Below are 25,638 nucleotides of genomic sequence, written 5' to 3'. Positions count from 1 at the left end.
TTTTATAAAAATCCACCTTAAGTTTTAAAATACTACTTTAAATGTAAAGCCAAAAACTCTGTTCAAAAGATTCTAATCTTTGATACAGAAAGAAGCCAAAAATCGGAAGGCCCAAAATGTGTCTCAAGGAAACACGAGACCTCATTCCATCTTTCTAACTCGTACGCTGTATATTCCAAATGCTAGGTTTGTTTTTATGTTTAGCTACCCTCTATAGAATATCTGCACAAATGCTAGGAAAACCCAATGTAATTTCCATCTTATAAAGATCATATCACCCACCTTTTTCCAAAGATGTGTAAGGTCTCACATTAAATAAATAGAAAAGTTGGGAAAATTCTACTTCGGGGACAGATATGTCAGACACAAGCGCTTTCAATGTATTAACACAAGTTTTTAAGTATGGCAGTTTATTGCCCATCATACAAAATGAACCAATATGGCAGTTGTGCCAATGATTAAAACTCTCAACGTATGTACATAGTATACTTGCAAAAACATTATTTCAACCAAAACAAATCCTGTATCTTCTACATTGTACAGAATAAAATTGGTCTTGAATTACAATGGTAAATTGAACAGCTGGTTACCAAAGGCACTTCCTACAAACAGGAAATATTATCTGCAGGCTACAGGAATTCAAAGACATGTGTTTATCCTAGCCATAGCATAATTTAAAAAAATGTTCAAAAGCAAAACAATTTAATCACTGTACAATTAGATTTAAATTTTCAATCATCGTCAGTGGCATTGCCTTGTAACCACCCTTCTGCATTGCTTTTGTTCTCTCTTTCTGCACTGAGACTTCTGTGGCTTAGTTTGCCTGAATGGTCCTTACCATCACCGTGACTTTGTTTGTGAGATCGTTCTTTGCTTCGGCTGCGCTTGTGAGCTCTCTCTTTGCTATGGCTACTCTGTTTCTTCGATCGTTCACTGTCATTCTCATCAGTCCTTTCTCTGCTAACACTTCGCTTGTTTGATTTCTCCTTGTGCTCATTTCGATGCTTAGATTTTTCCTTGCTTTTGCTTCTGCTGCGCTTGCTAACATGACCCCTGCCAGGACTACTACTCCTATGTCGTTTCTCTCTACTCCTACTTCTGCTATGCTTTTTATCCTTTTTTGAATCCTTTTTATCATCTTTATGCCTTCTTTCATCTTTTTCTCTCCTCTCTTCCTTACGTTTTCTCTCTTCTGTCTTTGACCGGCTTCGTTTATCTCTGTCTCTAGATCTCTCTGATTCTTTCTCAATATTTTTATCCCTATCTCTGTCACTTACCCTTTCTTTATCATAATCTTTGTCTCTCCTCCTGCTTCTTTCATTTTCCTTCTCCCTCTCTTTATCTTTTTTATCATTCCTTTTATCTCTGCTTCGACTTCTGTGCCGATCTCGGCTTCTACTTCGCCTGCGGTCTATGCCTCTGTCTGTGCTTCTAGACTTGTGTCTATCCTTCTCACTCCTCTCTCGGTCCTTCATCTGCTCCCGTTCTCTTTTCTGCCGTTCTCTTTCTCTTTCCAGTTCCTTGTCGAAGCCAAAAGAACCATGGCCTTCTCTATGACGACTTCTGCTTCTAGATTTACGTGGACTAAGTGATCTTCGTGGTGACCTGAAGGACAAAATAAAAAAAATTCTAAAGCGTCTGTAAGCCACCAATTTAAATATATCGGGTCTTGAGTGATTCATAGTTCATACCGTGAGTGTCTACGTTCCGATAGACGCTCATGATCTTCCATTGCATCTTTCCCATCTTTTTTGGTAATTTTCCTGGGGCGAGTTTTGAGATACTGATCCAGATTCTTTTGAACTGGAACTGGAATTCTTGGGAATAAAGTAGAGAACCATTCTAACTTTGTAAGGAAAGAACGAATCATTTCTCCTATAGTCATGACACACCCTCCTCCAGCCTTTACATCCAGTTCCTGAAAAACACAATAAAAATAAAACATTAGTAAAATGGATCATATTCAATCTTGACAATGTATTAGCATGTGAAATATTAGTGTTAAATATAGTGCACTACCTTTGACATAACCTAATTTTCAAATGAAGTTTTAACTTCAAAATTCTCAAGCCTATTCTAAAATATATTGAAGCCTGTAACAAAATGGTTGAATTAAATTATGCCTGCAAGACATTCTGTATACCACTACACCTTATGTAAATGTTCTGTATAAAATAATTTTTTTTAAAAAGGTGTAATCTCTTCTGAAACCCAACCCCTCAATATGATGTAAAGCTATAATTTAATAGTCCTGTTTGAAAAACTCTCCCACTGCTAAATCTCTTTCAAACCAGGCACACTTTCTAAAAGACTTAGTACTTCAGTAAAGCAAATTGGCCTGCATACTCTGTAGCTAAAGTTTATAGTTAAATTTGAAAGCTGTTGGCACGCAGCTATTTTTCCTTGCATGTTGTGATCTTTGCTTTATTTAACTTAATTTTGAAGCAATAGCAAACCAACTGCCGTGAAGCAGTGAGATAATAAACATTCAATATAATATACGCTGAAACTGTATAGTCCACAATGACCATTGTCTTTGGAAAAGGGTCATTACCGCATGATTGCTTCCTTGCCATGCCCTCTCACAGCTCAGGACATGTTAGTCAGCTATTGTCAGTTTCCAACCTACAGTGCAAGCACACAGGAAAATCAGATTTCATTAGGCTAGAAAAATAAAAAATATTCTAAACATAAAATAAGCGCTTGCACTCACACACATTAATCAAAAGTGCTGCTCAGCTACATTTCCAAATTCACCTGCTGCCCAATGAAGATCTAAAGAAGAAAACAGGGCAATTAGCTTAAATGCCAGCAGTCTCAGAGCTTCATTAAACTCAGGCTCAGATCTTAAATTTTGACGAAGGCAATTGGAACCACAGGCAGACCACAGCTATTGCTCTAATAGTGCTCCTAATACTAACAAATTATTGCAGAAAGGGGGAAGAAAACAGAATTTTCAATAACCTTCTTTAAAAATATATTACAATTGCCTTTTGATATGAACAGACATGTTTTAAGGCATCTATGGTAGGGGTAGGAAAATGGCACAAAAAAAAACTTAGCAGTACATATGTTTACAGCTAGAAAAATTGAATTATCTATGCCTGTGTATCCAGCATTTCTTCAGCACTAGAAATTGATCAGCCATCCAGCACTCTTCCTGCCACCACACCTCCTCAAAAAAAGATTATTTTAATCACGTTAAACATGGGTTTAACCTGCATCAATAAGTGACTGTTTTTAAATAAATGCATTTATCATAAGAAAGCAAAATCAAGATTCTTAAAAAAAATTGAGAATTAAATAAAAGACAGAACAACAACTGCTGCTAAGCTAGTGGTTTTGACCACACAGGTAGAAATCACTTTGGTGCAGATCTTAAATACACAACTTTCCACATCTTAAAGAAATTTTCTTCAAATAAAAACAGAAATCCCCAAAACTATCCATCCTCCCCCTGAAATCCTAAATAAAAACATTACAACAGGGGAAAGATCAGGCAGCCATGGTTCACCTATAGCTAAATCCTTGCTTTACAGAGGGATTGCCTGGAAAATCACCTGTATTGTAATTTATTTATTTATTTTAAAAGCACAACATCCACTTTCTCCATTGAATCCAGGTTAAAAGTAGCAGTACATTCCCATGGGATATTTTTCTCTCAAAGCCATTTCTATTGATAACAACAAGGACCCACAGCAAAAGTAACAGTAATCTTGAGGGGAGGGCAAGATTTGTATGAAAGCAGCAACATTTGTCAATTTTGACTTTTAGTCATACAAAACAGAGGCTAAGGTGTGTTAGATATGGAATCACATTGTCAAGTCCTCCTTTCTTATGCTCTTCCAATCCAAGGACAAGTAAACAAATGGCTCTAAGTGCAGCACTGCTGCATCCTTTATGAGGTTTGTTCCCTGATGTGCAAGGCTCATTGATTAGGACAGGGTTTAGGAAGTGGAAATATCAGGTAAAGACATGGGATTCAAGATTCAGTTTTATGGGAGAAAGTTGTATTCAAGAGCTCAAGGGGTAATGGGTTTTAAGGTATGGCAACTCAGTGGAAGTGGTAGAACTGTCCATGGCTACTGCAATTTGAGAGAAAATGGCTTGCAATGAAGAGCAGATAATACACAAGTCTCATACAAGGCTTAGGTGAAACAAATTACAAAAGATCTTCAATGAGAGACTGACATACTTTAACATTAACAAAAGTACCATGCTTTTTTGTTGTAATTGGAAAGGCTTAGCTAAACAGCAACTGGTACCTGATTCCACCAGCCCCGCACATGGTGTAGAGAGCCTTCTGTAAAACTCAGGCGAGATTTAGAAATGATACGCCAAGACTCATTAACCGAGTTATGACAGGTCACAGAAGCTACTACATTTCACAAATTTGCAGTAGACAGGAACAACATTTAATGAATTGGATTTGTGCCAGATGAACAAACAAAATGAGTTGGGAGGTTAAGGATGAAAAGCATGAAGTCTTAACTCACATAAATGAGCCTCTGCTTCTCTTTATAAACTATCACAGTGATCCTTCACCCACTCAAGAGGATAAGATTCCCCAGCTTCATCTCCAATAGTTATGCTGCAATACTGCCAAGGTTTCATATTCAAGTCAATTTATTTGACTCAGTGGTATGGGTACTACTAGCAAGCCATGGCTGGTTGTTAAAATGTTTTCAACCTTCGGAAAAATCAGTAACATGTTGAACAAGCGGACATTTTGCTCCTGGCAATCTGATGAATTCCTATGGGTAATGAACAGCTTTAAATAAAACTCACACTGATGTTATCAAATGTCTTTTGTACTTGAATGATTGCCAGAGTGGAAAAAAGTAGAGTGACAATGTGTTTAGTACTCAATTAGGACAGGCTTAATAGCCTTATTGCTCTTTAATTATCAAGTTTTCTGGTTCTAAAGAGACACATCTTACTAAAATAGGGTTCACTACATTTAATATATTTTAATTTAACACTATAATTACCTTGAAGTATAAACTGATAAGCATACTTCAAAAGTTCTCCACTTGCTAAACAATATTTAGTATTCTACATTTAAAAACAACTTAAAATACACAGCTCCACGAAAGTTAAAAATGGAAGGAGCAGCTTGGTTTCTGGTGTGCACCAGACTGTCTTAGACTGGAGTTGGTATCTCGGGTCAGCATATTGAAGAAATCCAAGTGCAGTCTGATAATCAAAACAAAATGAGTCTAGCCAATAAAAAAAAGTACTTGATGTCACATCTAATGTGATGTGATCAAAATGCAACCATTGCATAACTGTCAATAAAACAAATGTAATACATTATTCCTAATACAAATACTTATACTTACAAAAACTGATTCAGTAAGTCTTTTTAAAATTGTGAGAACTATTTAAAAATTCTTCCTCTGCAGTTTCAATGAATACTACAAACTTTCCCAACATACCTCTTCATCATCTAAAAAGGGCTCATACCAATCCCACAGGTCAGCTGGAGGCTGTGTGTACCTGTGAAATAAAATTAAAAATATAAATACGCAACAGTTCATTTGCACATACTAAGCATTTCACATTGTAATTTTTAATCTGTATCTGGGAGAGGTTTGTCTTACAGAGCTCCCCAATTTAGTTAGCCAACAATAATTCTTTACAAATCTACCAGAACTGGAAAACTCAGTTTTGCAAAAAATTATCAAAACTGAATGTATACAGTATTTTTATACTTTTCTTCATGCAGTCTTTATGTATCAGTGGGAGAATGATACCAGTTGGTTGCTATACTTATATACTTCGAAGCCAAACACTGAATTGACATGCATATAATTTAGCTTCTGAACAAAATCTGTTGCAACTGGAACACTTTCATAAAGCAAGTGTCCTGAGCCATAAGTGAATTGAAAGGCCAAACTATGGTCTTGACCATGAGCAAGCTCAAAATACCCCAAATTAAAGGACTCAACTTCAGGTTGTACTATCTAAATCTCAATTTTGGCACAACTGTTGAAATATTGCATTTATATATAAATGGCACAATTTTAAAAAATGTGCTTAAGGTGCCAATCAGCAAACTAGGTTGTTCTTATTTTGGCAGTCAACAGACATTGTAATTCATTCAGCACAGTTAACTACCTGACATCACAATACAAATAACACATTTAAAATACTTATTGCATTATTATATAGGAGTTGTGCTCATTTAGTTTTCTAAACAAGGGTTGAGAGTCATCAGTTTTATTGGATTTTATGGAATTAATTTCATGATCCCTTAAAATACCATGAAATAGACCATGGAATGTTATGCACTTCAAATGCCACAGATACCTAAATCATTGGTCAATTGATCAAAAGTAATATTACAGATGGTTAAAGAAAATGGAATTTAAACAGTTTATGCAATATCTTGGTTTTAATGGGTGAATACAATTACTAGACATACCGAATGTACATGAATCCTAAACCACGGATGTATGGAGAGTCAGTGTGTGTTATAAGACCCATCACTTGTTTGCGAGTTAACTTCAGGGTAAATAGCTTGTACAGCAGACAAAAGGCAGTTGAAACAATACCTCCTGTTCCAACACCACGGACCTGAAAATTTAATTCAAAGAATTTTTTATACAAGTACTTGCACAGGAATTTTTGAGAATAAGGATCCAGCTAGGATACAATTTCTGCGTAATTATAATTTAAATTCTGCAGTTGAGACAGCCTTTCTGCAAGCTTTCCTTTTCGTTCTGTGTAGCAGCAAGCCAAATCAAGGTTGGAAAAAAGGGAAGCTATTTTCTAGAAAACTAGAACTACAGTTATTAGAAAGACCTCCATCTTTCAAGACTTTATTGCTTATTAATTTTACTCTTTACAGAGACCAAAAACGTTCAAGTCAATACTGCAATTCTGACAGTTTAATTTCTCAGCCACTTCAGGAAAATACTGAACAGAAAAATATTTTTACTAGCCGCAATTGTATTTAGAATCATATAATTTGTACATTTGAAACTTTGAAGCAAAAAATGAATTTAAATATTTTCCAAATCATTTCCACATTGCAAAAACAGACAACTTAAGAACAGTTCTCAAACAAATAGCACTTACCTTGAGCACAGTGAATGAACTACAAGGACAATATTGTTAACATCATTGAAAATGTAAGCTAAATTAAAAGCAGAAATCACAGGAATACTTTGGCAACGAGGTGAATACCTTGAGCAAACTTAAAGGATTCAGAAGGCTTTCGAGTAGTGTCACAATAAGATTTTCTTCCGTTCAAATACAACTAGCAAATTCAGATAAATACTAAAAGACAAACTAGCTTTACAAAAATACGTAATGGAAAATCCATTTCTCTTTAAACCATCTCAGATCTATACACAAAACAAAAAGTGAGCTTTGAGGATCTGACTGGCCCAAGAAAACTTGAACATCCAATTACAAAAGAAATTACCTTGAGCACAAGCTGCATAGTTCACATTAAAAAATTTTACAATTGGCATTATAAAACTAAATACAACTCAAAAGGGAGAAGAAATTTTATACAGTGACAGAAAATGCAATATTTTGTCTGGCAAACTGGACACTAACTCAATGCCTGCAGGAATGCGCTAAACCAACATGCCGCACAATATCTGGAGATAACTTGCACATGAATATAACACAGGACAAATTTTTGAACTGTTAAAAATGTGCCAAGAAAAAAGGTGAAACAGTCCTAGTGTTGACCCTCAATGGTCAACAGCAAATATTTTAAAATCTGAAAAAACAAAGTTGCAAAGAATAGCTATCAGCAAGTGAGAGCACAGTATTTGTGTTTGCAGATTACATTAAAGTAGAAGGAAAGCATTTTGCCATGAAGCTATCTGGACTTTACAACAGAATAGATTAAGTGGGTGCAAACTGTGAGAAAGGGAAGTCATATACTGAGGCAAAGCTTCAAAAGCCAAACTAAATGCAGAGAAACTAAGTGTACTTAGATTCTTCTCGACATTTATGAATAAAATCAACAAAAAGTAGCAGGTAGGTGTAGCAAACAGCTAGAAAGACAATGATTCCAAACATGTTTGGAGTTTGAATATAGATAATCATTGTCCTGGATGCAGTAGTGGGCACACCATAAGTATTGTGCAGTTTTAGTCCCGTTATTTAAAAAAAGTCTTGGCGTGTTACCAGTGTTCAGGGCAGTCCAAGAGAGATTCATTTGGGTAACTGCTGTGATGAGAGGGTAGTCCAACAGTGACAGGCTAAAGTAGTGGATCTCTATTCTTTGGAATTTGGGGCACATGATAGGATACATAACATCTAAAGGGGGCATGGTAAGGTGGTTGTTGAGTTCCAAAAGCCTCAAAACAAGAAGTCACAGTTACAAGATTAGGAAATAGTAATTTAAAACTGAGGTGCTTTGAATTCCTCCCTGCAAAGAATGCTAAATCTAAAGGTAGTAAGGGGTTAGTCCAGATAATTATAGACCAGTGAGCCTTACATCTGTGGTGGGGAAGCTGTTGGAAAAGATTCTTACGAGATAGGATCTACAGGCATTTAGAGAATCATGTCTGATCAGGGACAGTCATCATGGTTTTGTGAAGGGCTGATCGTGCCTAACAAGCCTGATAGAGTTCTTTGACCAGGCATATAGATGAGGGTATTGCAGTGGATGTGATCTACATGGAGGTTAGTAAGGCATTTGACAAGGTTCCACACGGTAAGCTTATTCAGAAAGTCAGAGGGCATGGGATCCAGGGAAGTTTGGCCAGGTGGATTCAAAATTGGCTTGCCTGCAGAAGGCAGAGGGTCATGGTGGAGGGAGTACATTCAGATTGGAGGGTTGTGACAAGTGGTGTCCCACAAGGATCTGTTCTGAGACCTCTACTTTTTGTGATTTTTATTAACGACCTGGATGTGGGGTTAGAAGGGTGGGTTGGCAAGTTTGCAGACGACACAAAGGTTGGTGGTGTCGTAGATAGTGTAGAGGATTGTCAAAGATTGCAGAGAGACATTGATAGGATGCAGAAGTGGGCTGAGAAGTAGCAGATGGAGTTCACCCCGGAGAAGTGTGAGGTGGTACACTTCGGAAGGACAAACTCCAAGGCAGAGTATAAAGTAAATGGCAGGATACTTGGTAGTGTGGAGGAACAGAGAGATCTGGGGGTACACGTCCAAGATCCCTGAAAGCTGCCTCACAGGTAGATAGGGTAGTTAAGAAAGCTTATGGAGTGTTAGCTTTCATAAATCGAGGGATAGAGTTTAAGAGACGCAATGTAATGAGGCAGCTCTATAAAACTCTAGTTAGGCCACATTTGGAGTACTGTGTCCAGTTCTGGTCGCCTTAGTATAGGAAGGATGTAGAAGCATTGGAAAGGGTACAGAGGAGATTTACCAGGATGCTGCCTGGTTTAGAGAGTATGGATTATGATCAGAGATTAAGGGAGCTAGGGCTTTACTCTTTGGAAAGGAGGATGAGAGGAGACATGATAGAGGTGTACAAGATATTAAGAGGAATAGACAGTGGACAGCCAGCACCTCTTCCCCAGGGCACCACTGCTCAGTACAACAGGACATGGCTTTAAGGTAAGGGGAGGGAAGTTCAAGGGGGATATTAGAGGAAGGTTTTTCACTCAGAGTAGTTGATGCATGGAATCCCTGCCTGAGTCAGTGGTGGAGGCAGATACACTAGTGAAGTTTAAGAGACTACTAGACAGGTATATGGAGGAATTTAAGGTAGGGAGTTGTATGGGAGGCAGGGTTTGAGGGTCGGCACAACATTGTGGGCTGAAGGACCTGTACTGTGCTATACGGTTCTATGTCCTATGTTCTAGAATCCTGCACCTTGGAAAATTTAAGGATAAATCACTATGGGTACTTTACACCATTGAAGGTACAGTATCAGAGAATGCACACAGAATACAACCTGAAATTCTTACTCTTCACAGACATAGGAACGGTAAAGTTCAGAAAGATTTGCCCAAAACAATGGATAACCAGCACTTTAAAGCTCAAGTCATCAGAAAATATGAACAAGGTAACTAATTGAAAGAAAATACTGCAGTGATGGAGAAAGCAGGGGACTCCATAGGGATTGCTTTTTCCATATGTACCAGACAACTGAATCTTCAGCTATCCTTTTTCATTACATTCATAAATCAAAAAGTTAAAGATGTTTCAATTTAATAAATACTATTTAAATGAAAAAATTGCTCTAGCCAGAATACAAGGAAATCTGCAGATGCTGGAAATTCAAGCAACACACACAAATACTGGTGGAAAGCAGCAGGCCAGTCAGCATCTTTAGGGAGAAGTGCTGTCAACATTTCGGGCCGAGACCCTTCATCAGGACTAACTGAAAGGAAAGATAGTAAGAGATTTGAAAATAGGCGGGAGAGGGGAAATGCGAAATCATAGGAGAAGACCAGAGGGGGTGGGGTGAAGCTGAGAGCCAGACAGCTGATTGGCAAAAGGGATACAGAGCTAGATAAGGGAAAGGATCATGCGACGGGAGAAAGAAAAGGGGGAGGGGAGCACCAGAGGGAGATGAAGAACAGGCAGAGTGATGGGCAGAGAGAGAAAAAAAAATATATCAGGGATGGGGTAAGAAGGGGAGGGGAATTAATAGAAGTTAGAGAAGTCAATGTTCATGCCATCAGGTTGGAGGCTACCCAGCCGGTATATAAGATGATGTTCCTTCAACCTGAGTGTGGCTTCATCTTGACAGTTGAGGAGGCCATGGATAGACATATCAGAATGGGAATGGGACGTGGAAATGAAATGTGTGGCCACTGGGAGATCCTGCTTTCTCTGGCAGACAGATCGTAGGTGTTCAGCGAAACGGTCTCACCAATATATAAAAGGCCACACTGGGAGCAATGGACGCAGTATACCATACCAGCTGACTCACAGGTGAAGTGTTGCCTCACCTGGAAGGACTGTCTGGGGCCCTGAATGGTGGTGAGGGAGGAAGTGTAAGGGCAGATGTAGCACTTGTTCCGCTTGCAAGGATAAGTGCCAGGAGGGAGAGCGGTGGGAAGGTATGGGGGGGATGAATGGACAAGGGAGTCATGTAGGGAGCGAACCCTGTGAAAAGCAGAGAGGGGGGAGGGAAAGATGTGCTTGGTAGTGGGATCCCGTTGGAGGTGGCGGAAGTTATGGAGAATTATACGTTGGATCCGGAGGCTGCTGGGGTGGTAGTTAGGACAAGGGGAACCCTATCCCAAGCGGGGTGCTGGGCGGATGGGGTGAAGGCAGATGTGTGGGAAATGGGAGAGATGCGTTTGAGAGCAGAGTTGATGGTGGAAGGGAAGCTCCTTTGTTTTAATAAAAAGGAAGACATCTCCTTTGTCCTGGAATGAAAAGCCTCATCCTGAGAGCAGATGTGGAGACGGAGGAATTGTGAGAAGGGGATAGCAATTTTGCAAAAGACGGGGTGGGAAGAGGAATAGTCCAGGTAGCTGTGAGAGTCTGTAGGCTTATAGTAGACATCGGTAGATAGGTCGTCTCCAGAGATGGAAACAGAAAGATCAAGAAAGGGGAGGGAGGTGTCAGAAATAGACCAGGTAAATTTGACGGCAGGGTGAAAGTTAATGAAGTCAACGAGCTCAGCATGCGTGCAGGAGGCAGCGCCAATGCAGTCATCGATGCAGCGAAGGAAAAGAGGGAGACGTATAGGCTTGGAATATGGACTATTCCACAAAGCCAACAAAAAGCCAGAATACATAGCTGGTCTTAAGTGACTATTGGCAATTGAAAAGGAGAACTTTGGCTGTCTGATTGAGGGAATCGAATTGACTTTTATTACTTACATCCTTCATATACGCGAGTAAAAATCTTTGTTGTGTCTCCATTCAAATGTGCAATTATAGTGATTTATAATATTACGTACAACAGGATCATCAAAATAACAGAAATACAGTAGCGTCACCATGAATTAAGCAGTCTGAAGACCTGGTGTTTGAAGCTGTCCCGGCTTTTATACTACGGTACAATTTCCCAAATGGTAGCAGCTAGTACAGTTTGTGTTGAGGTGACTCAGGTCTCAAAGGATCCTTTGGGTCCTTTTTAAACACCTGTCTTTGTAAATTTCTTGAATAGAAGGCAGTTCATGTACAGATGTACTAGGCTATCTGTGCCACTCTCAGCAGAGTCCTGTGATTGAGGGAAGTACAGTTCCCATACCAGAAAGTGATGCAGCCAGTCAGGATGCTCTTAATTGTGAGCCTGTAGGAAGTTTTAGGGTTTGGGGGCCCATACCAAACTTCAACCATCTAAGGGAAAGAGGCACTATTGTGCCTTTATTGCCACACAGCCGGTATGTACAGACCACATGAGATTCTCGGTGATGTTTATGCCAAGGAAATTAATGTTGTTCACCCTCTCAACCTCAGATCCATTGATGTCCATAGGGGTTAGCCTAACTCCAGCTCCTTTGTCTTGGCAACATTGAGGGAGAGGTTGTTTACTTGACACCACTGTACCACGGTGATGACTTCTTCTCTGTAGGCTGCCTCATTATTATTTGAGATTAGGCCAATTACTGTAGTGTTGTCAGCAAATTTAATGAGCAAACTGGAGCTGTAGGTGACGATACAATCATGGGTACACAGAGTAAAGGAGGGGACCTGGTACACAGCCCTGAGGGGCGACTGCATTGAGTGTCAGAGGGGCAGAGCTGAGGGAACCCACTCTTACCACCTGCCGGTGATCTGTCAGGAAGTCCAGGATCCAGCTACACAAGGCAGGGTGAAGACTGAGTCTCTGAGCTTTTTGTTGAGCCTAGAGGGAACTATGGTGTTGAATGCTAAACTGTAGACCAAGAACAGCATTCTCACACAAGCATTCCTCTTCTCCAGATGTACAGGAGCTTGGGCACCCCGAACAAAGTTTGTTACTGTGAATAGCTAAGCAAAAGATGACCTGATTTCCAAAAGGCATAAAGTTAAAGATGACACATTTCTTTAATATCTTAAGCAAGATTACTTTTTAATTTCCATCTTTTACGGTTTCAAAATAACAAAAAAGGAAAAAGGGCCTGAAGCATAAGTTTGGGCACCTTGCATGGTCACTACTTGGTAACACCCCCTTTGGCAAGTATCACAGCTTGTAAACGCTTTCTGTAGCCAGCTAAGAGTCTCTCAATTCTTGTTCGGGGGATTTTTGCCCATTCTTTCTTGCAAAAGGCCTCTAGTTCTGAGAGATTCTTGGGCCGTCTTGTATGCACTGCTCTTTAGGTCTATCCACAGATTTTCAATGATGTTTAGGTCGGGGGACTGTGAGGGCCATGGCAAAACCTTTAGCTTGTGCCTCTTGAGATAGTCCATTGTGGATTTTAAGGTGTTTAGGATCATTACCCTGTTGTAGAAGCCATCCTCTTTTCATCTTCAGCACTTTTTTTTTTAAAAAGCAGACAATGCAATGTTTGCTTCAAGAATTTGCTGGTATTTAATTGAATTCATTCTTACCTCTATACCAGTGAAATGTTCCCCATGCCACTGGCTGCGACACAAGCCCAAAGCATGATCGATCCACTCTTGTGCTTAACAGTTGGAGAGGTGCTCTTTTCATGAAATTCCGCACCCCTTTTTCTCCAACCATACCTTTGCTCACTGCAGCCAATAAGTTCTATTTTAACTTCATCAGTCTACAGGACTTGTTTCCAAAATGCATCAGGCTTGTTTAGATGTTCCTTTGCGAACTTCTGAGACTGAATTTTGTGGTGAGGATGTAGAAAAGGTTTCCTTCTGATGACTCTTCCATGAAGGTCTTTTGCAATCAAATGGGGGTTTTGATTTGCCTCTAGCAATCCTACGAGCAGTTCTCGGAAAGTTTTCTTGGTCTTCCAGACCTCAACCATTCCTGTTAACTGCCATTTCTTAATTACATTACAAACTGAGGAAACAGCCACCAGAAAACGCTTTGCTATTTTCTAGCCTTCTCCTGCTTTGTGGGCATCATTTATTTTAATTTTCAGAGTGCTAGGCAGCTGCTTAGAGGAGCCTAAGGCTGCTGATTGTTGTGACAAGGTTTGAGGAGTCAGGGTACATATAGAGCTTTGAAACTTCTATCACCTGCCTTTCCCAACGATGAATGTGAACAAGCCATAGCCCTAACAAGCTAATTAAGGTCTGAGACCTTGGTAAAAGTTATCTGAGAGGTCAAATCTCTTGGGGTGTCCAAACTTCTGCATGGTACTCCTCTCCTCCCTCCAACTCTAAAATAGTACAAAACAAAAATAATACACTAATTTTGCTTAAAATGCTGAAAAGAATGTTTCATCTTTAACTTCATGACTTCTGGAGATCAGTTCTTCTTCTACTCACTTAACTATTCACAGTACAGAAATTTTGACCAGGGGGTGTCCAAACTTTTGCATGGCACTGTATATTCACTCCGCTAGACAATAGGCATTGTTTTATCAGAGATAACACTAAAACGGACAAAGGAGTTGAGGGAGGTGGAAGAGAAGAATTATGACACCATGCCACATAATTGGGAGAGAAGACTGTTGCAAACGGTTTCGTGACTAGCGCCAATGGCATGCACTTGTAAAGTCATTAGACACTACACCGTGCTTACAGCAAACAGTTTTAAAAGTAGTGTCAGTTGCTTGTGTATTGTGTTAAGAAGCAGTGATTTTTGTCAGTTGGTTGGAGAGAAATGAACAGCAAGACAATCCAGAATTGTTTTGCTTACTGTGGCTTCAAGCATTCAGGTTTGGAGATGCTAGAATCAGCCAGGAGTGAAAATGAAACAATTTCATTACCTCAATAGATTTAAATAGCAAAAGATGTGCATGCTTGTATTTTATTCATTTGGGCAGACTGCAAATTAAAAAGCAGTGATTTTGACATTACTTCGTGCAGGAAAACAGTCTACATTAATTTTGTTCATTTATAGTTCATCAGAAGAACACACCAGTATACACTATATGAATTCCTCTGTCAACAACTATTAGGAAGTAATACAGTTTATAATATGGTAGTAATATTGGCAGTGTTCTAGTTTATTCTGCATTTCACTTAAACACATAATTTGTTGCTCAGTTAAATTTAGTTTGTCCTTTTAAAGCTGTTCCCACTGAACTTTGGCTAATTAGGGACAGCCACTTAATTGGGACAAAATATACTGTTTCCAATGCATCCCAATTAACAGGAATCCAGTGGGTATTCAAACTTCATTCCTTTATCAGGCTGTGAGCATTGGGAATCAACTCAAAATTATGAATCTTCAACGAATCAAGACACTGGAGGTATAGTTAAACATTAACTGCCATGACAAAACATCAACTTGATAATTCTTTCCATAGATCCTGCCTAACCTGCTGAGTTCCTCCTTGCATTCTATATGTTACTCTTCAGTTCCAGTATCTGCAGAATCTCCTGGTCATTCTTCTAAACTCCAGCAAGTGTAAGCCCAGATCCATCAATCAAGCACTCTTCATACGTCAACCTGTTCATACCCAGAATCATTCTAGTGAACCTCCTCTGGACCCTCTCCAATGCTAGCACATTCTTTCTTCTATAAGGGGCCTAAAATTGCTCACCACATTTCAAGTGCAGTCTGACCAATGCCTTAGTATTACATCCTTGCTTTTATATTCTAGTCTTCTTGAAATGAATGCTAATATTGCAAATGCTGCATCAGTAACTTCAAAATCACAACTTGACAAATTAAGAGAGCTTTGGGAAGTTCACCCTTCCCTTATTGCACATCTCCAACTTTCTCACAATTTGTCAAAGATGACTTGATTTTACTCCATCCCCGCCCCCAAATAGATAAACATATATAAAGAGATTAAGAAAATAAATCACGTACTTCTACTTACCCCTCCGCACATGCCTGTCTGGCCTGCAGTCTTCCTGCTCCCCTTTTCCCATGGCTCAATATGAGTAACCTGTAATTAAATCATTGGAAAGATATTTGGTTACTTCCGTATAAAATAGAACTTAATTCTGCCTTCAGGACAAATATTTTGCACACACAATAAGAATATTTGAGACACTGTGGAAACTAAAAGATTGTTCTCATATCTTAGCTAAATTCTAAATATATTCCAGTATAACTAGACACAGTATATTCTATTCCAGTATATTGCAGATTTGAAAGTGGTTTGGAAAAATCATCAAATACCAGTGCAACATTAAGAAATAACAAGATAAAATTTAGAAAGGGTATACTGATCAACAGTAAAATATGAGATAATATCTGTGACTTAAGACACTGATTTTGCAGCATTTGTAATACATTTAAAATTTAACTTCATAACAGAAGTTCAGTTAATATGTGATACTTGATCAATAAAAAAGGTTTGTAATGCTCCCTGTTTTTGGGTTAGCTAAAATAGACAAATCCGAGTCATCTATAAATAGACAAAAATCCCTCTTTTTTTTTCATTTTTAAACCCAAACAAAACTTGGTCCTTACCAATTTGGTACAAAGCAGCGCTCCATCTACTGTGTTATGGATGCAAAATATAAAATTTCTCAGAACTACCACTTTTTTTTTTAAACTTAAGTTTTAGGTAAGCAAATCTGACAAAAAAAATCTTTCGTCATCAACATTTTTATCCAAAACCTATCAATTGAATTTGCCTCAGTTTTAAAAGTAATTGCCAATGAAAATATTCCTTTTGAGTAAGCTGACAAGAGTCAACAGACATTACAAAACCAGACAAAATAGTTAGCTGCAACACTAGCTCTCAAGTTATTAGTATGAAAATGTGCTCCAGTGCATTTGTCCCTGAATTAGGCATGTTTATCCAAACATGGAAACACTGAGGATTATAACAGGTTTTTTTTGTATTAGCTCCTTCCTCAATTATATTTGAAAACAAAATTCTCAACGTTAATCTGAAGATCAATTATTTGATGAGGAGCACATCATTTATGACATGCAGTACATTCCAAAAAAAAATCTCAGTCCAATTTTGGACACACTCCTGTCAAGTCCCTAGTAACCTACAAGACAACCCGAACTCCCTAAAGCAGTCAGCAGTATTCAGAAGAACTGGTGGAACCAAAGAGCAAAAACAAGATAAGACCTTCTCAAATCCTTTCCTCCATCCACCTGGGTCATACCCAATACCAGGCCACTATGAGCTTCTGGGGCAAATTCAAATCTAGATGCAATTGTATTCTAATACAATATAAAAATTATGAAATACAAAGTACAAATAAATTACACTAAAAAGTTTATATTTTGTCATTTTCTGAAATGTCACTGCTCAGTTTAGAAAACAAAAATTGCTTGGAACAAACTGTTCATCTGCATAGTACACATGTTACATCTTCAAATAAAGATCATCCCAGTAATACTTATTGCATAATCAATAATAAATATCTTAGTTTAACAATCAATGTAAAGAGATTAAATTGCAAGCGCTAAACCTGAAGAATTTATAACATTAATCAAAGATTCAGTTTCAAATGCAGGAAAGGAAAGATGTGGAGGGATTGTCTACTGAGTCAGTGAGGGAGGAAGAATCAAGAAGGGAGCAATCACTATTGTGAGTATTCCACAGACCCCAACTCAATAACGACTGAAACACTCAGATGCAGACCAGATTGGGAGGGGGAGGGAAGAGAAGAGAGAGAATGGATTTTGAAAAGTTGCAGTTTGGAGGATTGCAAAAATAACAGAATTGTCACGGCCTACTTCACCCTCCCTATTATTGACTGGCACCTCCTCAATGCAAAAGCATCAGATGGGGCAGAATTTTCCCGGAAAGGATTGACACCATTATATAGACAAACCGACTAGAGAAGCCATACTGGATCAGGTGATAGATCTCTCAGTGGATGAGTATTTTGGAGACAGTGATCACAATTCCCTGATGTGGGTACAGCCTTGGGCAGGGGTAAGAGCAGCTAACATGGGGAAGCAATTATTTAATGGGGCGGGGAGGAAGGAGGCAAATTATGATGCGATGTGGCAGGAATTCAGGAATGGATGTACTCAGAAATGCGTAATGGAGATGTGGAGGTTACTTATGCAGAACTAATGAAAACATCGCTTTGGTATTCACCAGTGAGTGGGACCTTGATAAATGCGATGTAAGCATAGAATAGGCTGAAATGCTGGACATGTTTATGGTAACTTTTGAAAACATTAGGAGAGATGAGATTCAGGGCTGGACAGGATATCCCCTAGATTACTATAGGAGGAGATTGCTGCACCTTTGGCAATGATCTTTGCATCCTCACTGGGTGCAGGAATAGTGCTAGAGGATTGGACGATGGCAAATGTCATTCCTTTGTCCAAGAAAGGCAAGGACAACCCAGGGCATATAGACAGGCAAGTCTCAAATCAGTGGAGGGCAAACCAGTGGAGAAGATTCTTAGAAACTGGATTTATGAGCATCTGGAGAAGTGTAGTCTGACTAGGGATAGTCAACATAGCTTTGTTCGGGACAGGTTGTGCCTCATAAGCCTAACTGAATTCTTTGAGGACGAGACAAAACATACCGATGAAGGCAGCGCAATGGATGTGATTATATATGATTTTAATAAGGTGTCTGACAAGTTTCCCAAGGTAGGCTCATTCAGAACATCAGGAGCCACGTAGGTTCAGACTTGGCTTACCCACAGAAGGGTAGATCGGTTGTGGTTGTAGATGAACATATTCTGCGAGGAGGTCAGTGAAGAGTGGTGTTTTGCAGAAATCTGTTCTGGGATCCCTGATCTTTTTTGCCAATGTATTTTTTTGTCAATGAATTGGATGAACAAGTGGAAGGATTTGCTTGAAGGTTGCAGATGACACTTAGTTTAGTGGTGCTGTGGACCACGTAGAATGTTGTGTAGGTTACAACAGAACATTGAAAGGATGAACAGGGCTAAGAAGTGGCAGATGGTATTTAACCCAGCAGAGTGTTAAGATATTCACTTTGGAAGGTCAAACATGAAGGAAAAAATGCAGGGTTAATGGCAAGATCCCGAATATTGTGGAGAAACAGAGGGTTCTTGGGGATCACATCCATAGATCCCTCAAAGTTGCAGCACAATGTTAACAGGGTGGTTAAGATGACATAAGGTGTGTTGGTCTTCATTGTCAGGGGATTAAGTTCAAGAGCTGAGAAGAAATCCTTCAGCTCTATAAAATCTGGTTAGACCACACTTAGAATATTGCGCTCAATTCTGATCTTATTACAGGAAGAATGTGGAGATTTTTTAAAGAGGGTGCAAAGGAGAATTACCAGGATGTTGCCTGAATTAGACAGCATGTCATAAGGATAGGTTGTGCAAGCTGGGGCTTTTCTCTTTGGAGAGGATAAGAGGGGACTTGATAGAGACAAGATAAGACGCATAGAAAGGTGCATGAAATGCACTGCTGGGGTGGTGGCAGAGACAGATACTTTGGGGACATTTAAGAGATTCTCGATAGGCACATAGACTTTAAAATGGTGGGCTATTTGGGAGGGAAGAGTTAGACTGATCTTGGGAGTAGGTTAAAGAATGAGCACACCATGGGCCAAGGGACCTACACTGTTCTATGTTCTATTTTGAAAGTTTGCAAAATAGCTGTCAACATGCAATATTTTCTTCTCTCCGTGAATTTAACTAAAATAAACTCCATCCTGAGCCTTCTCTGGCAATTAATCAATTCATGGACAAGCATTTCAATTTCTTTCTGTAAACCATGTATTTTTCTATCTTTGCCCAAAATAAATTCCAGTTATGAAGTCTATAAAAACTCCACTTGCCAATGCAACCACAACCGACTGGCAAGAGATAAAGATACTGAAAGTAACCGATAAAGTTGTTTGCTCTAAGTCAGGGGTTTCGGATCTGGGGTCTACACAGACCACATCCCCCTCCCCCCCCACCCCCATGGTAAGGCTCCATAGCATAAAAAGGTTGGAAACCCCTGTTTTAGGTGAATTAACTAGGTGCCAAGGAAAAGGGGGTCAATAATTTAGGGTTAGGGTAAGGACCTATTTCTGTATATAGTAGGCTGTGGAGGCTCTATCAACAATGGAAGTAATCCTAAGAGCTCTAATCAAAAAAAAGAGGAAAATGTATTGGGCAGAAGAGTAAACTCACAGTACAAGATTAACCACCATCTTCTTCAAAGATATAGCAAGTCAAAGGGACAGTTTGGCTTACCCGTTTCATATGCAAGAGAATTCCAGATTTTTAAATTCTGTCTAGTGGAGCAAAAACAGGTGCCCATTCTCTCATGTACAAAATAGTATTACTGCCCTATTCGAATTGTCTACAGGATGCAACAAATAGTCTGCAAGAATAACTTACTCAGGGTCTATTTAAAGAATGAAGACGTGAACTACAGATTTTTGGAATAAAATTGCAGGAAAATAAAATTTACACAGAAAATTACCTGAAAATATAATGTACCAATCACATAGCATGGCTATCAATCTGGATTGACAGATATTATCCAATCAACTCCACTTTGCCTGGCTGGAGCATGACAAACAATCCAAATCTATTTCAAGTTAATTACTTTGGATTTCATATACCATAAGCACTGATCTCCATTTGCCATAGCATTATCCAAATACTAATCTTTTGCTTTTAAACTTGTGGCTCCAATCTACACCAATTGATCCCTTGAATTTGTCCATCTGTTAACAGTTAAAAAATGGGTTGCAATATTCTAGAATACATTTTGTTTCCCAAATACTAACTGGACAAAATCTTTTTTTGCTAATGATTTGTAGTGCAGCACTGCATTACATTCCTTCTGGTTACAGAAATGAGTGACATCCAAGATTCTTTCATTAGTCAGAGAAGTTTAGCTAAAATTATTGCTCTTATATGTTTCATCTTAAAATTAAACTGCCTCAAACTGTTATATTTAACCCAAGTATTGTTAAGTGTTGCTGAGCAGAGTAAAGCAGACACCCATACCTCAGAATTCAGCAACTAGGACCATGATTGAATAACGTTGTAATGTTTTTAGGAGTCAGTTAATCCTGCTAGAATTGAGGTAAATTATTAATAACTGTTGCTTTATATTACTGTCAACTGCCCCTTCCAATATTTTACTAGCAGCAGTAGGGTGCTTGTAACTATCTGAATGGGATTCATCCTACCTTCCCTCTCTCCCCCCCCCCCCCCCCAGACTGGACATACCTGAACAATTTCCACTTGGCTGTGTAGATGCCAGTGTTGTAGCTGTGCAGTAACAACTTGGCTCGCACTTTTGCTAGAGCTGGAGTAGAAATCTTCAGTGTTACAGCTGGGATGTCGTTGACGCCCAACATAACCTTTTCTGCATCCAGTGAGCTCAGCCATAACTTGCTATCATTTGGAAGTGAATTGAATTAGCTGAAGACTGGATCCTGCAATGTTGGGAATCTCAGGTGGAGGTCAAGATGTATCATCCATTTTGCACTGTAAAGTGTTCTCATGTCAATCGATGAGGCAGTGAAAGAAAAGCTTATCACACTGTCACAGCAACCAATAGAATTTACAAAAAAATTGTTTATACTCGCCAGCCCTGCGTATTTCATCTACAAAGGATAACCAAGTGAACATCTTTTGCAACCTCAGGACTTTCCAAAAATGCTTCATAAAAACAAAGCAGTTTTAAATTTAGTTGTACATAGCAAATGGTGAGCTACAAAAATAAACAAACTGCTTTGGGTGAGAGTTAAAGATAATCCAGGGCATTGGGAGAATTCAACAGCTAATGTGGCACCAATGTTAAAGGGAGAAAGGACAAGCATGATAGGCTAGTAGTTAGTTAAACTTTGGTAGCACACAAGTTATTGGAAACTTTCTAAGATTAAGCTTAACCTTCATTTAGAAAGGCAGAGATTAATCAGGAATGACCACCATGGATTTGTCATGGTAAACCTGATCAAATTCTGAGGAGATAACAGGGAATAAATAGGAACAGTGCATCTAATAGTCTTTTGACAGGTCATGAGGCAGTTGGTCAAATGAGTAAGAACCGATACGATGGAAGGGAGAATTTCCATTTGGATCCACGAGTGACTCGATTTGCAACAAAGGGTAATGCTGATTTTATTCTCCCTGGACTGTTAAAGTTGGGGTTTCATAGGGTTCAATAGTCAGACACTTGGTTTTACACACTGATATCCAAATGTAGTAGCTTGACAAAGATATTTTCTGATGAGAAAAAACTGGTCATCTGATTGACACTGAAGGGGAAAACTTTATAAACTGCAGGAAAATAGTCAGGAAAATTTAATCCAGCAGAGATGCATTTGAATATAACAAGGTGAATGGTTCAGAGGGAAAGGACCTCTGAATACATTCGCACAGATTTCTGCAAGGTAAATTGACAAGTGGTTTAAGGGGCAAAATGGATGTTTTCCATTAACTGAGGCAAACAATAAGGCAGTTACACAACACTGGTAAACCCACATTTGCCTGCTAATCTGGTTGCCACAATACAGAATATATGCACTGGAGATGGTACAGAGTAGATTCACCAGGATGCTCCAGTGATAGATAATTTCAGTTACAAGGTCAGATTGGAAAGTCTGGATTTGCTTTGCCTGGAGCACACTACGTTGATGAGTGACCCCATATGCACACACAAAATTTGAGGGGGGGGGGGGAAAGAGGAAGTAGATAATATCAGACTAGATTTTTTTCCTCCTTGGCAAGGTGTCCAAAACCAGAATACTTGGATACAAGATGTGATGTTTAGAAGGAAGCAGACCTGTTGGAATTTGGGAAGCACTGCTTGAGATGATAATGGAGATCAAACATCTCAAGATTTAAACTACCATAAGTAGCTACAGGCAAAATAAAGGTGAATAGAAATAATAGATAACTTTGGTGGGCCAAAGGGACTGTTTCTGTACTGTACAGATAAGAGTAGATGGATGTGTTCTTGAAACACCAGGACTACACACTACGTGCTGATTAGGCTTGGAAGCCTTCCACCCCCACCCCAAACTGCTACAATGGTGTAAAATTTCAATGATTTTAAGGCCATCTGTGAATATGTTAGTTTAGCAATTCACTGAATTACTGCAGCTGACACTACAACACAGTACTGAGGGAATGGTGAGTTGTCAGCCTGGACAAAATACTCAACACTAGATTTCAAATTGAACCTATGACCCACTCACTCACTATGTTACCAGCAACAGGCAATATTACATAGCACACAAATCAAAGCACTGGAAAAAAACTACCACGAGTTCAAAATAGATCAGAGGGGAAAAAAATGAAAGTATCCTTTTCACTGAGGATATTGAGCCTGAAAAAGCATTGATTTGACACACTTGAGAAGATAAATCATTATTATATACTTCATAAACATGAAGGGGAAGACTTGGAGTATTAAGGATTTCAGGAGCTGGGAAAAGCTGGTTGGATATCACTAAAAGTATTAATGCCATAGAGGGAACTAGAAGCTAAAGGTTTTAAAACTGCTTAATTGGGCCACCTGTTATGCTGGTTTGAAGGAGAAAGTACTAAAGGAGAAAACTTAGCTAAATAGGAGCCAGGAAGGGAAATTAAATAAAGACAAAAGAGACTGCACCGCAAATGCTGGAATATGCATAAAAGCAACCTGCTGGAAGAACACAGCAGTCAAACAGCACCTATGAAGGGAGAGGCAGTCAATTTTTCAAGTTAAAACCCTTCAAGTGGTGGGAAATTTAATAACCGGGTGTTGTGGAAATAGGGTCAAAGAAGATTACAACACATGAACAAGATCCGGGACTAGTGAAGTGATTCTTCAGAGGAAGCTTACTCCCTATGAATTTAGAGCTGGGGAAGAAACAGCAGAGAAAAATAATCAAACCTCATTTTTAAAGCCATTAAAATCTACCAGATGTCCATGGTCAGAATTTATGGAACCCTGTAGAGGAATCCAATCCATTTTTAAAGTGTAGAAACCACATATTGAATGTAAATAATCACAAACTTTTCCAAATTTACCTCTGCTAGAAGTGAATGCAATACTGTCCCTCAAGTCAGCATTGTAAAAGCGTAAATTAAAGGAGTAACAAGCAAAGTTAGTTTTTTGAAAACTAATGAGATTAATTTCTGCAAATTTCAATGTGGATTTTTAAACATCAGCTACTAGTGAGAGAAGTTTAAGCCTTGTTTTGAGTATGTCAAAGCATTTCCAGAACATGAAAAAAACAAATTACAATAAATTTAATTAAATTTGAAAATTGTTAAGTCTTTTTTCCAATCAATTCCATAATCAACTTCACAAGAGCCTCAATCAAGTTTGATGAATACTGTCACATAATGTATTTTCTTTTCTTTATTTTTGTGGGTGACTTGATTACATTCACTGCACACTTTTGAAGAAACCATCCTTATTAATAGTTGTTCCAACTTCCATTTTCCTCACGCGTAATGCATTGTTTGAAAAAAATCTTGTCAATAATTTAAACACTGCTGCAGCTCAAACATCTCTGGATAATGAAAAAAATGATGAAACTGATTCAGCGACATTTTGTTGTTAACAAAAATATTGTTTATCAGCTAATATTTAATCAACTGTTTACAGTTTTGTTAATTTAGCTAATGTAACTTTTTTACTAGCACAAGGTCACTATATACAGTAGCCTGACATTTTTTCCATGAATAAACCTTGATGCTACAAGTCTTGCATTTAAAATGGAAATTACTGTCCATAATGAAATTAGGCTGGCAATTAGAGATGCAGCTACTTTTTTTTAAATTAGGAGCAGAGAAAATAAATGCAGATATAAACATTACATACGGTTTTAATTAGGAGTGTATATTATGACGAAGTGTCAATAAAAGGACTACATAGACTAGTAAACTACAAAATAATTTAATCCAAAATAAGCATTTTTCTTTCCTCTGGCAGGAAAGGCCATTAACAAATCAACCACCCGACCTCACTATATATAAGAACTGTTTTTCGAATTATTCGAAAACCTTCTGAAACATTTTAAAAATTACAAAGAACTTTGCCCGTTTGCTGGCGCAAGCGGATATAACACACACAAAAAACACGGAAATAATTTATTTTACATCTCGGGCCTAGCACAAGACGAGTCAACACGTTTTGGCCCGACGGACGAACCCAACAGCATCGCCGGTGGAGCCGAATTTCCAGCTCAAGTAATATCGCATTTACGGAGGAACCCGAGGCCTAAACACCGGGCGGCCTATTACCTTAAAGTAGATCTCATCCACGACCTCGTGGTAAGTCTTCAGTTCGTACAGTTGTACTTTGAAGTAGGGCGAAGAAAGGATGTTGGTGAGGATGAGTGGGTTGAGGTTCATAGTCTTTTCATTGCCCCATAAGGGCAGTACATTGCCCTGCTTAATGGAAGAGGCGGGTTTGGCGCTTCCTCCGGCCTGTTGTGGCGGCTGTTGCTGGTGGTTCCCAATGGCCGTTTTGTTAGCCATCTCGCTGTCGCTCACTCCCGCTCACAAGAGAAACGATCTCCACATCAATGCGTACCGCTCGGTGGGTTGCGAGCCTTCAAAATCCTGAATGGTCTTTAAACACACATAACTTGCGCCCAGCTGCTATATTAAACAAAAAACTGAGGAGTGCTTTTCTTTCAAAAATAAACTATTCCGCACACCTACTCTGCCGTAATTTATATAAAATACACAAAATGGCGCCCTCCACTTCTTTCCGGTTGACGGAAGTTAGATGACGTCGATTGACGGACAATGCAGATAGCCAACCGCGTTCGAGATCAGGTGCGGACTTGGCCAAATAAGCAAT

General features: G+C 38.9%; 1 protein-coding gene across 1 annotated transcript; it reads right to left on the bottom strand.

Annotated features, from left to right (window-relative positions):
- Window positions 1–393: 393 nt before the first annotated feature.
- On the bottom strand, window positions 394–25,543 carry prpf38b (pre-mRNA processing factor 38B). Its single transcript, XM_059984660.1, has 6 exons — window positions 25,074–25,543; window positions 15,794–15,862; window positions 6,428–6,579; window positions 5,439–5,499; window positions 1,692–1,918; window positions 394–1,605 (listed from the first exon to the last, which is right to left on the bottom strand). The coding sequence occupies exons 1-6, from the start codon at window positions 25,308–25,310 to the stop codon at window positions 732–734; spliced, it is 1,620 nt and encodes a 539-aa protein (XP_059840643.1). The 5' UTR covers window positions 25,311–25,543; the 3' UTR covers window positions 394–731.
- Window positions 25,544–25,638: the final 95 nt, after the last annotated feature.

This window comes from Hypanus sabinus, chromosome 11, assembly GCF_030144855.1.
Source record: "Hypanus sabinus isolate sHypSab1 chromosome 11, sHypSab1.hap1, whole genome shotgun sequence".
NCBI classification, from domain to species: domain Eukaryota; kingdom Metazoa; phylum Chordata; class Chondrichthyes; order Myliobatiformes; family Dasyatidae; genus Hypanus; species Hypanus sabinus.
Note: the sequence above shows the minus strand (reverse complement) of the source record. Positions and strands in the feature narration are given on the sequence as shown.

Bases quoted from the DNA above. Each gene is read 5' to 3' on its own strand.
- prpf38b (XM_059984660.1), bottom strand. From the start codon at position 25,310: ATGGCTAACAAAACGGCCATTGGGAACCACCAGCAACAGCCGCCACAA. The intron at 15,863-25,073 runs GTAATAGGCCGC...ATTTAATTACAG, and splicing joins TGGATGAGATCTACTTTAAG to GTTACTCATATTGAGCCATG. The intron at 5,500-6,427 runs GTATGTCTAGTA...TTTATTTCACAG, and splicing joins TTAGGATTCATGTACATTCG to GTACACACAGCCTCCAGCTG.